The sequence below is a fragment of the Ammodytes marinus genome (assembly GCF_949987685.1).
Source record: "Ammodytes marinus genome assembly, contig: scaffold_402, whole genome shotgun sequence".
Taxonomy (NCBI): Eukaryota; Metazoa; Chordata; class Actinopteri; order Uranoscopiformes; family Ammodytidae; genus Ammodytes; species Ammodytes marinus.
The window spans coordinates 10,001-21,818 of NW_027648178.1; the positions used below are offsets into that span (position 1 = coordinate 10,001).

Below are 11,818 nucleotides of genomic sequence, written 5' to 3' on the forward strand. Positions count from 1 at the left end.
TGTCTGTCTGTCTGTCTGTGTGCGTGCGTGTCTGTCTGTCTGTCTGTGTGTGTGTGTGTGTGCATCTGTCTGTCTGTCTGTCTGTCTGTGTGCGTGCGTGTCTGTCTGTCTGTCTGTCTGTGTGCGTGCGTGTCTGTCTGTCTGTCTGTCTGTGTGCGTGCGTGCATCTGTCTGTCTGTCTGTCTGTCTGTGTGCGTGCGTGTCTGTCTGTCTGTCTGTCTGCCTGTCTGTCTTACACGATGCCGTTGCCGCTGCCGAATGCGTTCTCTTTCTCCTGCAGCGGTTGGATCTGAACGTAAAGATCTTTGATCTCTCTCCTGATGACGCGCGTAGCCGCCTGCTGCATGTCTTTAGCCAGCTGAGAGAGAGACAGGTGAGAGAGAGACAGGTTAGAGACAGACAGGTTAGAGACAGACAGGTTAGAGACAGACAGGTTAGAGACAGACAGGTTATATTAACACGCGTAGCCGCCTGCTGCATGTCTTTAGCCAGCTGAGAGAGAGACAGGTGAGAGAGAGACAGGTTAGAGAGACAGACAGGTTAGAGACAGACAGGTTAGAGACAGACAGGTTAGAGACAGACAGGTTATATTAACACGCGTAGCCGCCTGCTGCATGTCTTTAGCCAGCTGAGAGAGAGACAGGTTAACATTAATACTGTCTGTCTGCATGTCTTTAGCCAGCTGAGAGAGAGACAGGTTAACATTAATACTGTCTGTCTGCATGTCTTTAGCCAGCTGAGAGAGAGACAGGTTAACATTAATGCTGTCTGTCTGCATGTCTTTAGCCAGCTGAGAGAGAGACAGGTTAGAGACATTAATACTGTCTGTCTGCATGTCTTTAGCCAGCTGAGAGAGAGACAGGTTAACATTAATACTGTCTGTCTGCATGTCTTTAGCCAGCTGAGAGAGAGACAGGTTAGAGAGACAGACAGGTTAACATTAATACTGTCTGTCTGCATGTCTTTAGCCAGCTGAGAGAGAGACAGGTTAGAGACATTAATACACACTCGGGCTGGACGATATGAAAGTGTCTACCGGGAGAGATTTGGCCATACCGTTTATATCGCGGAGAAAAAAAGTTCATGTGGCGTAGGGCTGGGTATCGTCAAGGACTTCGCGATACGATACGTATCACGATACACTGGTCACGATACGATATATCACGATATATTGCGTATCTTGATATATTGCGTATCTTGATATATCACAATATATTGCGATATTCCATAAACAAGTTGCCTTGTCAAACATAACAGCACAATATAGTGATAATTGCACAGACAAATGAAGTCTAAACTATTTCATTCACAACTTCCTTTACTGTTTTTCTTCCTTTTATTTGGTTTTGGCAAATGATCAAACACTGCTGCAGCTGCTTAACATCAAAATAACAAATCCAATTCACTCTTGTACTAACTGTACAGGACACACTGAACATGAAAACACATCAGTGTGCTTTTGTGACACAGTGAATCTTAAGTATTCTTATAAAGAAAACTGATCTAACTTCAATAGTCAGTATCCTAGAGGCTCAGGCCTGACAGCAGACATGGGTTTGAATCTGACCCGTGGTTGTTCTCTGCATTTCATTCCCTCTCTGCCCCATTTCATATCTGTCTCTCTGCCCCATTTCATATCTGTGTCTCTGCACTGTCAATAAAGCCTTGAAAAGCAAAAAAAAAAAAAAAAAAAAAAAAAATCATAAACAAATTAATTAAAAAAATATCGATTTTCAGTTATAAAAATCGATACTAATATCGCGAAACTAAGTATCGCGATATATCGATATTTTGATTTTTTGACACACCCCTAATGTGGCGGGAGCATAGATGGAGCGGGAGGCAGCTGTCCCTCCGAGTCCCTACAGTTACACTGCAGTTACACCGCCGCGCCACACGGGGGCTCTGCAGCAGAGTTCTGGGCTGCAATACAGCTTCTCTACCCGCAACAGAAGAAGCCTCATCTGTTGCTCTAGCTGTCTAGCTCCATAGCTCCGGTGCGCCGTCACTACAGTTTACAAACCAACTCCGTGTCACGGTGGCAGAGCAGCTGGTTTTAACGGTCAAAAATGTCATCGGGCAAAGGAAACTCACACACACACGCACGCGCACGCGCACGCGCACACGCACACGCACACGCACACGCACACGCACACGCACACGCACACACACACACACACACACTCTGTACCTTGAAGGGCAGGACTCCTGCTACGAAGGCCCTCCCATAGATCTTGGTGATGGTTCCTCTGTCCATCATGGTGACGGGCTGCAGCTCCTTCACTGGGTTCACTGTGACCGCGATCTCCCCCCCGCCCTGGGGGTAATAGCCCCTAAGATACACACACATTAACATCTATCTCCCCCCCCCTGGGGGTAATAGCCCCTAAGATACACACACATTAACACACACACATTAACACACACACATTAACACACACACATTAACACACACACATTAACATCTATCTCCCCCCCGCCCTGAGGGTAGTACCCCCTAACACACAGAGTAATACAGGTTAACATCTATCCCCTATCCCCTGAGGGTAGTACCCCCTAAGATACACACACACATTAATATCTATCTCCCCCCCCTGAGGGTAGTACCCCCTAAGATACACACACACATTAACACACTGCTATCTCCCCCCGCCCCTGAGGGTAATACCCCCTAAGATACACACACACATTAATATCTATCTCCCCCCCCTGAGGGTAATACCCCCTAAGATACACACACACATTAATATCTATCTCCCCCCCCTGAGGGTAATACCCCCTAAGATACACACACACATTAATATCTATCTCCCCCCCGCCCTGAGGGTAGTACCCCCTAACACACAGAGTAATACAGGTTAACATCTATCCCCTATCCCCTGAGGGTAGTACCCCCTAAGATACACACACACATTAACATCTATCTCCCCCCCCCCCCCCCTGAGGGTAATACCCCCTAAGATACACACACACATTAACACACACACACATTAATATCTATCTCCCCCCCCCCCTGAGGGTAGTACCCCCTAAGATACACACACACATTAATATCTATCTCCCCCCCCCCCCTGAGGGTAATACCCCCTAAGATACACACACACATTAACACACACACATTAATATCTATCTCCCCCCCCCCCTGAGGGTAATACCCCCTAAGATACACACACACATTAACACACACACACATTAATATCTATCTCCCCCCCCCCCTGAGGGTAGTACCCCCTAAGATACACACACACATTAACACACACACACATTAATATCTATCTCCCCCCCCCCTGAGGGTAGTACCCCCTAAGATACACACACACACACATTAACACACACACATTAACACACGTTAACACACACACACACACACACACACACACACACACACACACACACACACACACACACACACACACACACACACACACACACACACGTACAGTAACAGACACACGTTAACACACTGCTATCTCCCCCCGCCCTGAGGGTAGTACCCCCTAAAACACAGATACACGTTAAACACACACACACTTACAGAGATGACATAATGTTGATGTGCTGCATCCTGTTGATCTGTTTTGACACAGACACTCATGCCTCGTTTCCACCGAGTAGAGCGGGTCGGATCGGAGCGGTTCGGTCCGGGTAGTTTGGCTTTTCATTTGCCAAAAGTTGGGTAGGGTACGGTTTAAGCGCACCTAACCGCTCTGAGCCGCTCCCGATCTCAGTACTCCTCCGTAGGGGTACTAGCGGCCTGAAAGCGGGCCGAAAATGCATGAGAAGGCGGTGCTACACACTGCCGTCATTTGATTGGTCGAAAGAATCATTTCCGCCATGTGTAGATCTCGGCAAGAGTGAAGAGGGTATTGTGTTTTGGCGAAAATGTGAGCACAGCTCTGTTTATTGTGTGGTGTTTTTCCTCGTCAATAAATTAATCAGTTGGTTACACTGTGTCCCATAGTCACGTAGCTGCCGCAGCCAGCACTGTTTGTTCGCTCACTGTCTCTATGAGTTGCGCCGAGCGGTCTCTGTGTGTTTACGCCATAGATAGTAGTAAAATAGGCCTACACTCTCACAACAACACGGGGGGAATAAATAAAGAAGCGGCTGGTTTGAATCATTTCCGCCGTTTGTAGTCACCTCGGCTAGAGTGAAGAGAGTTTTGGCGAAAATGTGAGTGCGGCACTGTTTATTGTGTGGTGTTTTTCCTCGTCAATAAATGAATCAGTTGGCTACACTGTGTCCCACTGCTACGATGTCACGTAGCTGCAGCAGCCAGTGCTGTTCGCTCACTGTCTCTATCAGTTGCACCGAGCCGTCTCTGTGCTCACAACACGGGGGGAATAAATAAAGAAGCGGCTGGTTTGACCAAGCAAAAACAAGAGACCGCTGGCTTGACCACAGTTCCACAGCCCGATAGTTTGACCCACTTTCTGGCGGCGGCTATCGCAGTCCAGCCTAAACCCCGCCCTACCAGTAAGGGTAGGGTCGGCGGTGGAAACAACACCGAGATTCTTAAAAGTGAGATGTCCCGCTCTGAGCCGCTCCGACCCGACCCGCTCTACTCGGTGGAAACGAGGCATTACAGACACACACAGTAACAGACACAGTAACAGACACACACACCCCCGTTAGTAAACTGACCTCATTTTGATGTCACAGTCAAAGTGAACTCCAAACTTCTCCACGATGGCTTTGAACACCTGGAGGAGAAACACATGTTATCTACTGCAACGGACCAGGGTGGGAAATTAACTTTTTTGCCCACCTGCCACAGTGGCGGGTGGATGCCAAATTTTACCAGACACTTTTATTTTTTACCTGCCACCTTTTTCCAGAAATCAAATTTATAAAAGAAAATGCACTAGCATATTTTGAATTGCTCTAATAGGCCTACATTCTTTTTCATTATTAAAATTGGAGATTGGCAAATGGAAATGTACTATACAAGTAAACGTACCTTGCCTTAATGGTGAACAAAACAGACTGACAGTGCCTCTTGTGTGACCGACTATCTAAAACAAAAGACTGTCTCTAAGAGAAATGGGGCAGAGAGGGGAGTGACATGCAGAGAACGACCGCGGGTGGGAATCGCCCTACCAACTGAGCTAAGGGCCAATGGGGGGGACGCCCTACTAACTGAGCTAAGGGCCCATGGGGGGGGGGGGGGGGGGGGGGGACGCCCTACTAACTGAGCTAAGGGCCCATGGGGGGGGGGGGGGGGGACGCCCTACTAACTGAGCTAAGGGCGCCCCTTTATTTAGTCAGACTGATTGCTCTTTATGTCATGACTGGATGAAGCCTTTCCCCTCGCGGATGCTGTTCTGTGAACTACGCGAGGAGCATTTCTCAGCGGGCTGTGAGTGACGAGAACGAGCTTGACCGTCTTGAGGCGCGCGTAAACCAGTGTTCAACACGCTAACGGTCGCAGTATGAAAAACTGATCGCTCTTTATAGGTCACAGTGTTTGTTATTTTCGTATAGTGTTTTAAGATGTGAGTTGTTCAGTGCGGATGACATTATAGCTGTCAGTCAGCGGCCATGACGTCAGTCAGCCGGAGCGTCTGTTAGGTGAAGTTTCCTTTTCCTTCTCCCTCAGTTGTGTGAGCATGCAAGTTAACTATCATTCCACGGTTGAAACGTGCTTTCCCTGAGTTTGTTTTGCATCACCTGTTTGAGTACGTACATGGAGTTTCCCGATCGCTGTAATAAGTTATAATTTATGCACGAGTCTTGGACCAATCAAAGGTTTGGTTGGTTACGTCATACACCTGTACACCAATGGGCGGCTGCCACGTTTGTGTGACGTATGCTCCGAGGCAAAGCCCAAAGCCCGGGAGAGCTTCTATGTTTCTGTACACAGCGCTTGAAACCGTGAACACGTTGTAGTATATTTTGAAAAAATCCACCCGCCACTGTGGCGGGTAGACATGGCAAAGTCACCCGCCAATTTGAAAAAATACCCGCCATTGGCGGGTGCTAATTTCCCACCCTGCAACGGACCATTACCTCACTACTGAGATCTGAGAGTGTGTGTGAGTGAGTGTGTACCTTGACAGTGTAGTCTATCTGTGGGGCCATCTCTGCATTGGTCCCTCCCTTCAGACTCAGCTGAGACGGAGCGTCAGCAAACACAGCGCAAGGCAAGGCTACCTGGAGGAGCAGACCCACACTCCTAGAGAGAGAGACAGAGAGAGAGAGAGAGAGAGAGACACACACACACACACACAGAGGGACACAAACACACACGAGGACAGAGAGAGAGGGAGGGAGAGAGAGACACACACACAGATTAAAAAATGCTTTTTTACTTTCAACAAGAGAGATTTTTCAAACTTGTAAATTTTTTCTTTCTGCCTTGTTGGTAATTCTGTGTCTCCAAATTATTCCAGAAAATAGTACTAAATAGCTCACATAGGACGCAGCTGATTTAGACTTAGTATTCATCTCAAATTGCACCAGATTGATGATACGCCCCTGGACCCCCCTTAAAAGGTCCTGAGTCCCCACCACAGTCTTCCAAATTCCCATGAGAAATACTGTATAACCTTAAAATGATTTGTTTATTGATCAAAATAAATATTACAGGTTTTGTGTTGTAAGACGGACTCTCAGGGGGCCTACGAAACCTCTCAGCCCCAGGGCCTAATATGTTTTGCATTTGTATAGAAGGTAGATCTTCTTGACTTGATCATTATAAAAGTAGCTCACAAGCTGAAAACTTGTGGTCACCCCTGGTCTAAACTAAGAGCCACATGTCCAAGTGTCCCTGGGCAAAGAGACACTGAACCCTAAATGTCTCCTGATAGTTAGCTTGCACCCTGCGTGGTAGCTGCTGCTGCTATCGGTGTATGAATGTGTACAAAACAATGTAAAGCGCTGTGTGTGTGTGTGTGCGTGTGAGTCTGCTGTGTATGTGAGTCCACTGTGTGTATGTGAGTCCGCTGTGTGTGTGTGTGTGTGTGTGTGTGTGTGTGTGTGTGTGTGTGTGTGTGTGTGTGTGTGTGTGTCTCACCCCGCGGTCTGTGTGTCTGCGGTGAGGCTGGCTGTGTGTGTGTGTGTGTGTGTGTGTGTGTGTGTGTGTGTGTGTGTGTCTCACCCCGCGGTCTGTGTGTCTGCGGTGAGGCTGGCGGCCTGGATCTTGCCTGGAGTCAGTGTGACCTCAGTGGAGCCGATAGTCGCTCCCTGTAACACGCCACCACACAGATCTGAGACCAGCTGCAGACCACTCAGGTGCTGGGGTCTAGAGAGAGAGAGGGAGGGAGGGAGGGAGGGAGAGAGAGAGAGGGAGGGAGGGAGGGAGGGAGGGAGGGAGGGAGGGAGGGAGGGAGAGAGGGACAGACAGGCAGACAGACAGGGTTAGGGTTAGAGAGAGAGAGAGGGAGGGAGACAGGCAGACAAAGAGACAGACAGGCAGGCAGACAGACAGGGAGAGAGGGAGAGGGAGACAGGGTTAGGGTTAGAGAGAGAGAGAGAGGCAGACAGACAGAATATACAGGGTTAGGGAGAGAGAGAGACAGACACTACATCCAGAAATGTGAAATATTCTATCTCATCTCAAAAGTAATAGTAATAGTATTTATTATTTCTTGTGAACAATTATATAAAATAAGAGGGGGTAGGACCAGAAAAGATTCTTAACTTCTTCCCTTTTGAACATGAACTATGTTATTTGAGTGAGTGAGTGAGTGAGTGAGTGAGTGAGTTAGTTATGTATTTGTTGCTTAGGATCCTGAGCATCCCATTTGTTTCTTCTTAATTTATTGATTTCCTTTTTTACTGCTCATTCGTTTTATTTTGTTTGTATTATTTTTAACATGTCTGGGTTCAACATAACTTTTTTTTCCTACTGGCCCGCCGGGCCAGTGGATCCGAGTTTTACTGGCCCCTTGTATATTTTCACTGGCCCTGCACACACTTTTTTTTCTTCATAATTTAGTGTCAATAATTATAATACCTGTATTAGAAAAATAAAGAAAAATAACCAGATCTAAAGGGAATATCTATACTGTAACAGTATAGATATTCCCTTTAGATTTGGTTATTTTTCTTTTAGTTAATTATATGAAATGTTGATATTGCTCATACACATAATATAAAACCAGGCAAACATATTGAATTAGAAGCCTACAACTGAAAGTATGTTGAAAGAGTCGGCCAGTATTTTAAAGTCCAGTAGTTTGATGGTTGTTTTTATTCTTGAATTTGGGCAGTTTAATGAATAGTTCACCTGCAGAAGTCATGTTCAAACATAAAAAAAAAATAAGAGATGAAGGTCTGATCATTCTTTGTGGTGTGGTAGGCTGTTTTTATTACTTTCTCTATATGCATTAGGGATGTGAATGTGTCCACCGAATGACCGGTTTTCCACATACGCTCAAGTTGACTTTAAAAATAGAATAGAAATCCGAAAATCAGTGGGTTATGCCGTTTTTTTAATGGGAGATTTCACCGTGTATGTGAGTTCACGTCTGGTCGTGAGCGCGCTGCAGGAGCGTCACTTCTCCATCATGAAGTGTCAGCTTCACATAAGAGTCCGGTGTGGGACCATTTTTTCAAACTATTGATAAAAAACAATGCAGTGCAAAATATGCAGCATAAGTTAAACGCTCGTCTAAGACTATGACGTTAAATCACCTTAGAAACACACAATGCCTTCGTCCGAGCACAGCAGCGTTTCACCGTGTGATCTCGCCAGCGAGTGAGCCGCCGCGCAGATGAACTGTGGTTTGTGGCTAAAATAATAACCGGGGATATTCTCCCCGTTAGCGATTTCAATGGGAAAGACTTCCGCGATCTGATTGAATGTCTCGAGCCTGAAAACACAGTGCCATGTCGGCAGACAAACTGCGCGACTATAGGAACTGTGTGTGTGTGTGTGTCTCTGTGTGTGTGTACCTGAGGCCCGGTGTGTGTGTGTGTGTGTGTGTGTGTGTGTGTGTGTGTGTGTGTGTGTGTGTGTGTGTGTGTGTGTGTGTGTGTGGGTATGTGTGTGTGTGTGTGTGTGTGTGTGTACCTGAGCCCCGGTGTGCTGCGTCCTGCTCTGATCTTACTGATGGTGATGGCTGTTCCTGTGATGCAGCTCAGAGCAGCAGACAGTCTGAGGATCTGTCCTCCCTATGAGAGACAGACAGACAGAGAGAGAGAGAGAGGGAGAGAGAGAGAGAGGGGGAGACAGGGAGAGGGGGAGAGAGAGAGGGGGGGAGAGAGAGAGAGGGGAGAGAGAGAGACAGGCAGGGAGAGAGAGAGACAGGCAGAGAGAGAGAGGGGGAGAGAGAGACAGGCAGGGAGAGGGAGAGAGAGAGAGAGGGGGGGAGAGAGGGAGAGAGACAGGCAGAGAGGGGGGGAGAGAGAGACAGGCAGAGAGAGAGAGGGGGAGAGAGAGACAGGCAGACAGAGAGGCAGACAGGCAGGGAGAGAGAGAGAGAGAGAGAGACAGGCAGGGAGACAGACAGGCAGAGAGAGGGGGAGAGATAGAGACAGGGAGAGAGGGGGGGGAGAGGCAGAGAGACAGGGAGAGAGGGGGAGAGAGAGAGAGAGAGAGAGAGAGAGAGAGAGAGAGAGAGAGAGAGTTTAATTCAAGACAGTCACCAATACATGCAGGTCAATTGTAGTATGCTGAAAATACATAAATGCCCCACTAACTCCAATAGCATGTTGGAGTATTCGTCTTTATTCTTGACATTTCTCGACATAATGAAGAAAAAATCTTCCTTATCTGACTTTTTTTCTCTCCTGTCTGTGGCCCTAAAACTCTTCTGTACTTTAGTATGCAGTGTAGTAAAAAGACTAAAACTCTTCTGTACTTTAGTATGTAGTGTAGTAAAAAGACTAAAACTCTTCAGTACTTTAGTATGTAGTGTAGTAAAAAGACTAAAACTCTTCTGTACTTTAGTATGTAGTGTAGTAAAAAGACTAAAACTCTTCTGTGCTTTAGTATGTAGTGTAGTAAAAAGACTAAAACTCTTCTGTACTTTAGTATGTAGTGTAGTAAAAAGACTAAAACTCTTCTGTACTTTAGTATGTAGTGTAGTAAAAAGACTAAAACTCTTCTGTACTTTAGTATGTAGTGTAGTAAACAGACTAAAACTCTCCTGTGCTTTAGTATGTAGTGTAGCAAAAAGACTAAAACTCTCCTGTACTTTAGTATGTAGTGTAGTAAAAAGACTAAAACTCTTCTGTACTTTAGTATGTAGTGTAGTAAAAAGACTAAAACTCTTCTGTACTTTAGTATGTAGTGTAGTAAAAAGACTAAAACTCTTCTGTACTTTAGTATGTAGTGTAGTAAAAAGACTAAAACTCTTCTGTACTTTAGTATGCAGTGTAGTTAAAGACAGTATGTAAATTGGAAAGCAGGGATATTCTGGTAAAAAGTTATTTCAGTCCAGTTGAGTGTGTACAGCTTTATCAGAACCACATGCAACTAAAACACAACTAAATGTCCGATCGATGTATTAGCAAAGATTATTATTATTTTTTTTAAAACTTTTAACATTTCTTGTGACAAACGGAATAAACTCCAATAGCTTTAGCAGTTAATATTGTGATCAGACATTTAAATCTTATTCAACATGTGGAAACTCGTGTAAATTAAATGTTCCACGGCTGAAATCTGCATAAAACAGAGAAATTATCGCCCTGGCCCTTCGCAATTACCCGCATCCTTATGACTATGCATTATTCTGCAGCATCTTCATTTTAAACTCCTCATGCTTTCTAAGCTCCGGAATAACTTAAAAACATTACCGAGGGTTATATGAGACAGAATAGAGCTCGCGCGGAACTCTAAACCTGCCGGAAAACATTTTAATTCAACCGAAATCACTTTTTCGGGAGACAATCACTTTTTTTGGGAGCACACTGGCGGCTAGCTCCTGTTGTTAGCATTTGCGCATTGTAGCCTTTTTTAGCATTGGAGCATCAGCCGCCTCTTTCTCTGTTCTCTCCCCGCCTGAGAGTGCCCCATCCCCGGGGTAAAAGTGTTGGATACTCACCCCCTCCATCACACTCCCGTCGACTTGTACAGGCTCGCGCTCCATGATTTTATATTTAACTCAAGAGATCTCGCGCTGCCGTTTTGTTCTTTTTTCTTTTTCTTCTTCTTCTCAACTTTCCGCGTCACGTTTGGACTACAACTACTTCCGGTTACTTTTGGACTACAAGTACTTCCGCTCGCCTTCACAAGAAAAGGGTTGAGCGGCTACATTGGTGGTCTTCGAAATAATCTATTTTTTTTTGTTTATATTTGTTACCTACTAACTTACACCTACTACTTGCTGTAGTTTGGTCTGGCTTTGCGAGACTACCTACTAACTGAATGCCTCACTCACTCACTCACTCACTCACTCACTCACTCACACACACACACACACACACACACACACACACACACACTTTTTTTTGTTTGAATGGGAAAGTATCAATGTGTCCACAGTTCCATATCTGAACACACATTAGCTCATTGTGTTTCAATAAAGTTTTATTTACATACTTTTTTTTTTTTTTTTTTTTGGACCACTGAAAAAATGAAAAACAAAAGACAAAATAAAACTAAAAACTTACATAGCTCTACTTAAAGGTGCAGTGTGTAATATGACATCATCAAGAAAGTTCTACAAAGTTCTAGAATGCAACACTCCCTGGGTAACCCCAACCCTTTAGAATAATAACAGAAGCTACAGTGGCCTTCAAGGACAAGAACAATTCTAAATTTTAAACAATGCACCTGATGACATTCCAACTATGACACTTTCAAGATGGCGGCACTAGGCCTTGGTCCAAAATATGCAGTAATATGGACATATATGAGACCCTTTCT

The 11,818-nt window shown here is 45.4% G+C and overlaps 1 protein-coding gene across 1 annotated transcript in view; it reads right to left on the reverse strand.

The window, feature by feature from the left end:
• The window catches only part of rtca (RNA 3'-terminal phosphate cyclase), a 19,425-nt gene extending 8,295 nt beyond the window's left edge, over positions 1-11,130 (reverse strand). The window contains exons 1-7 of the mRNA XM_080054839.1: positions 10,995-11,130; positions 9,017-9,117; positions 7,100-7,243; positions 6,052-6,175; positions 4,645-4,703; positions 2,192-2,333; positions 237-358 (exon numbers count right to left, since the gene is read on the reverse strand). Coding sequence (XP_079910965.1) covers positions 237-358; positions 2,192-2,333; positions 4,645-4,703; positions 6,052-6,175; positions 7,100-7,243; positions 9,017-9,117; positions 10,995-11,039 — 737 coding nt within the window. The 5' untranslated portion in view covers positions 11,040-11,130. The remainder of the gene's footprint in view (positions 1-236; positions 359-2,191; positions 2,334-4,644; positions 4,704-6,051; positions 6,176-7,099; positions 7,244-9,016; positions 9,118-10,994) is intronic.
• Positions 11,131-11,818: the final 688 nt, after the last annotated feature.